The 4,617-nt window shown below is 39.3% G+C and overlaps 1 protein-coding gene across 1 annotated transcript in view; it reads left to right on the plus strand.

The window, feature by feature from the left end:
- AMFR (autocrine motility factor receptor, E3 ubiquitin protein ligase) overlaps window positions 1-4,617 on the plus strand; it is a 47,202-nt gene that overhangs the window by 3,909 nt on the left and 38,676 nt on the right. Inside the window, exons 2-3 of the mRNA XM_011971906.1 lie at window positions 1,223-1,387; window positions 2,693-2,845. Coding sequence (XP_011827296.1) covers window positions 1,223-1,387; window positions 2,693-2,845 — 318 coding nt within the window. The remainder of the gene's footprint in view (window positions 1-1,222; window positions 1,388-2,692; window positions 2,846-4,617) is intronic.

The following is a 4,617-nucleotide window of genomic DNA, read 5'->3' on the forward strand; positions in this document are numbered from 1 at the left end:
CTGCAAACTCCACCTCCCAGGTTCAAGCAATTCTCGTGCCTCAGCCTCCTGAGTAGCTGGGATTACAGGCATGTGCCACTGCTTAGCTAATTTTTGTATTTTTAGTAGAGACAGGATTTTGCCATGTTACCCAGGCTGGTCTCAAACTCCTGGGCTCAAGTGATCCGCCTGCCCTGGCCTCCCAAAACGCTGGGATTTTGTGTGTGAGCCACGACACCTGGCCCTCATTATAATGTTTCTTTGAATGGTGAAAATTTTAAAACAGTTTCAGTGTCCATCTTTAGCCATTAAAACGGTATATTGGTATATTCAGAGAATATTCATTGACATTGGTAAAGTTCTCACAATACGATAGGTGAAAGAAAGCATTGTGCAAAAATTAATGTGTCTTGCACATAGGGAAAAGACAGGAAAATTCATAAAAATGTTAAGGCATCATTTTTTGTTTTCTTTGTCCTTTTTATGCCCCATTTATTATGGGCTGGCAAGTGATTGTGTTATTTTTTAATTTAATAATTTTTTTAAAAAAGTCTAATCTTTTCTATTGTGTGAGAATCTGGAAGGTAGAAGTAGTAAAAATGATAGCCCTTACCATTCTTTTTCATTGTGCATTAAAAATGTAAGCATTTTTTTCTTTTTTTTGAGAGATGGTCTTGCTCTGTCGCCCAGGCTGGAGTGCAGTGGCATGATGATGGCTCACTGTAGCCTTGACCTCCTGGGCTCAAGCAATCCTCCCACCTTAGCCTCCTGAGTAGGTGGGACTACAGGTATGCACCACCACTCCCAGCTAATTTTTGTTTTTTTTTTTTTTTTTTTGGTAGAGATGGGTTTTCACCATGTTGCCCAGGCTGATCTCAAACTCTTGAGCTCAAGCTGTCCACCTGCCTCGGCCTCCAAAAGTGCTGGGATTACAGATATGAGCCACTGCGTTGGGCCTATTTCTTAATACATAAGTTACTAAACTCATATCACTATCCTTTGAATAGCTAACATACCATAATTGATTTAGGGTTATAGTCCAGAGTTTATAGATTACTTTCTGGGTGTCTTACCTCTGTTCAGATGGCTGCTTTTTGTTTTTTCTTCTGTTTTCTTGAGGACAAGTGTTAGAAAGCCAAGTGTAGAATACATCTTCCATAGAAACCAGCTTTTGTTATGGTAACTTCCCTCAAATGGGGTAGGTGTGATAGTACTCACCTTCATAAACATTTTTCTTTTTTAGCATCTCAAAGACAAATTTTGGAATTTTATTTTCTACAAGTTCATTTTCATCTTTGGTGTGCTGAATGTCCAAACAGTGGAAGAGGTGGTCATGTGGTGCCTCTGGTTTGCCGGACTTGTCTTTCTGCACCTGATGGTTCAGCTCTGCAAGGATCGATTTGAATATGTGAGTTTTTAGCCAAGCTTTTTGCTTGCTTAGTCACACGTTTGCCAGCTTTGAATTGTGTAACGTGAATGAGCCACAGCAGGCATGGTCAAGGTGGCTCTCCTGGGAAGACTTCTAGATCAGGCCCCCATTGCCTGTTTCTTGAAGAACTTTCTACAGCAGCCAAGAGATGCAGAATCGTAGTCTCCTGGTGAGCTTTCTTCCCAATCCCATAGTGTTTACATTACAGCTCACGTGGGGTCACTTCACCTATGCAGACTGTTTTGTTCACAGTGCAAGGAAACCTTGATACATAAACAATAAAATCTGGTCTTTTCTAGATATTTTCTGTTCCAGTCTCCTTCTGTCTCCCCCAGCTTACCCTGGTTCCTGGAGCTCTTCTTTCTGACTAGTTTATACCCTTTCCACCCCGGGCCAGGACTGAATTAGTTCCCTTAGCTTCCTTGGTTGCAGAAGTGAATCCTTTTGTGTCTGGTACAAGATCTGTCACTTGGTTTCAGATCATAGCTGTATGGGTGAACCCCCATCCATTAGTGACCTGAAGTAGTCTCATGAGTCCCAGATAAATGTGCACCTACAATGCTGCCCCTCAGTTAAACCCACTCCAGGGCCGTGTTTTTCCCTGTCTTTACCCAGTCCACATGGACCTTGCACCTTGGTGTGAGTTAATCTCACTCTCAAACCTTTATTTCTTTCACATTCAACCCTCATTTGAAGCCACAAACAGGAACTTCTAACCTCCCAAACTGGTTTTTTAAATCTCCGCCTGCGACCTCAGGAGTTACAGCTCCAGGCCTTCTTTTCAGACAGTTGCCTCTCCTTGCATAGTGCTGACATCACATTGTAATAGTGGTAAATCTGCGCCTGGATTGCATTTCAGTTGTTCTAGCCCTAATAGACTGGGAATGCCAATTTCAGAGAGGAGGACTAGAGCAAGATTAAGAAAGAAATACAACAGAACAGGCATGTCCTGAGTCCTGTTGAAGGTGAGAGGAGAGAGTTGTATACCCTCAGAACATTGCTTCTAGGGGTTTATAATCCCAGTGCTAGGAGGATCCTTGAGAGTAAGGGATAAAAATATAATGCATATTGTTATATTCAGTATATTAAATGACAAGGATCTCTAAATATCAGCTCATGCTCATATTTGGGTTATTGTAGAATAGGACCGTATAGTAGTGGGATGCTTTTCTGTGCTTAGCACAGAACCCTAAGTAGAGAAGCCAAGATTGACCTTGAATTTCTCAGTGAAGTTTAACACTTCCATGAAGAAGAATGAGCAGTTTCTCACTGTGTGCATTTCAGCTTTCCTTCTCGCCCACCACGCCAATGAGCAGCCACGGTCGAGTCCTGTCCCTGTTGGTTGCCATGCTGCTTTCTTGCTGTGGACTGGCGGCCGTCTGCTGCATCACCGGCTACACCCACGGAATGCACACCTTGGCTTTCATGGCTGCAGAGGTGAGATGCTGGACGCAGGACTTTCTCAGATTGTGTTTCTGTCTGTTTTCAAGGAAGCTGGATGTTTGACAGGTTATTTTCACCCAGGAAATGACAGATGGATATTTGGTCTTTCATTTTAACAAGCATTTCAGTTCCTTTTTGTGTGCTGGGTACTGGTACTGAATGCTTTTGTGTGGTATTTTATGTAATTCTTTCTTTACATGGGGGATAAAGATTTTACAAAATGATGAATATGTAAATTTTGAAGGAAAAATCTGGTCTATTCATGAATATTTTAAGATTTAAAAATTTTTTACTCTTTTAAACCTTTCTGAAAATACCAATTTCTGTTCAGTAGAAATAAAAATTCTCCAGCCTGGCCAATATTGTGAAATCCCATCTCTACTAAAAATACAAAAAAAAAAATTAGTTGGGCATGGTGGCGCACGTCTGTAGTCCCACGTGCTCGGGAAGCTGAGGCAGGAGAATTGCTTGAACCCAGGAGGAAGAGGTTGCAGTGAGCCAAGATCACGCCACTGCACTCCAGCCTGGGTGACAGAGCGAGACTCCGTCTCAAAAAAAAACAAAACAAAAATTCTTTGTATGTCCTTATATTTAATGGCTGTATTTGCTTTTTCCTTAGGCCAAAGGCAAAATACCCATAATTAGTATTATTAATTAAAAAATGAGATATTAGATAAACTGAAGCTAATTGGCTAATATCAAAACACTTACTAAATTTGAACTACTAATTGGGAATTTGGTAGAGCAGAGTTAAAGTTTATTTCTGTTTGACAGCATTCATTTTGGAGTACATTTAGTAGTGTAAGTAAAATTAGAAAAGGAACATTTAAATATATAATGTTAATTATCATATTATAATATAATTAAAATACAATAGTCCTAATATAAACACTAGGATATGTAATCTTAGGTGAATACTTTCTGTATTTTAAAAATATGCAATTGTATTTCATCTTGACACAAAACCTGTTGAAAAATCTATTTATAATGACTTATTGCTTTAGGTATATTATATTGCAAAGCACAGTTAGAATGCTACTTACATTTGCCTTCTTTTGGTTCTCTTAACTTTCAGCTAATATTAGTCCAAACTTTGAAAAGGATATACCTAAAAATAAACCCAATTAACTTAGGCCTGTCAGATCATACTATAGTATATACTTTTATTTTAGATTGTTAGTGTTTATTCTTTTAAGATAATTTATCATATTACAGATTTGATATTTTAAACTAAATCATTTCTTATATTCATAGTGTTTCTCCTGTAAAATATTTTTCACTTACACATGGGAATTTAATCTAAAACATAAACAATGTAATAGTTTTATTCTACTAGATTAAGAGGACTTTTTTCTTAATGAAAAATATATATATATATTTTTTGAGACAAGGTCTCACTCTGTTGCCCAGTCTGGAGTGCAGTGGTGCGATCTCGGCTCACTGCAACTTCCACCTTGTGGACTCAAGTGATCCTCCCTTTTTAGTCTCCCCAGTAGCTGGGGCCACAGGCATGAACCACCATGCCAGGCCAATTTTTGATTTTTTTTTGTAGAGATGGGGTTTTGCCGTGTTACCAACCTGGTCTTGAACTCCTGAGATCAAGCAATCGGCCTGCCTTGACCTCCCAAAGTGCTGGGATTACAGGTGTTAGCCACTGTGCCTGGCCATCAATTTCTATAATAAAAAATACCCTTGAAGACCAGCCTAGCCAACATAGAAAGACCTTGTCTCTACAAAAAAAAAAAAACAAAAAAAGCCACGAGAGG

The sequence above is a fragment of the Mandrillus leucophaeus genome, unplaced genomic scaffold (genome assembly GCF_000951045.1).
Source record: "Mandrillus leucophaeus isolate KB7577 unplaced genomic scaffold, Mleu.le_1.0 Scaffold125, whole genome shotgun sequence".
Classification (NCBI taxonomy): domain Eukaryota; kingdom Metazoa; phylum Chordata; class Mammalia; order Primates; family Cercopithecidae; genus Mandrillus; species Mandrillus leucophaeus.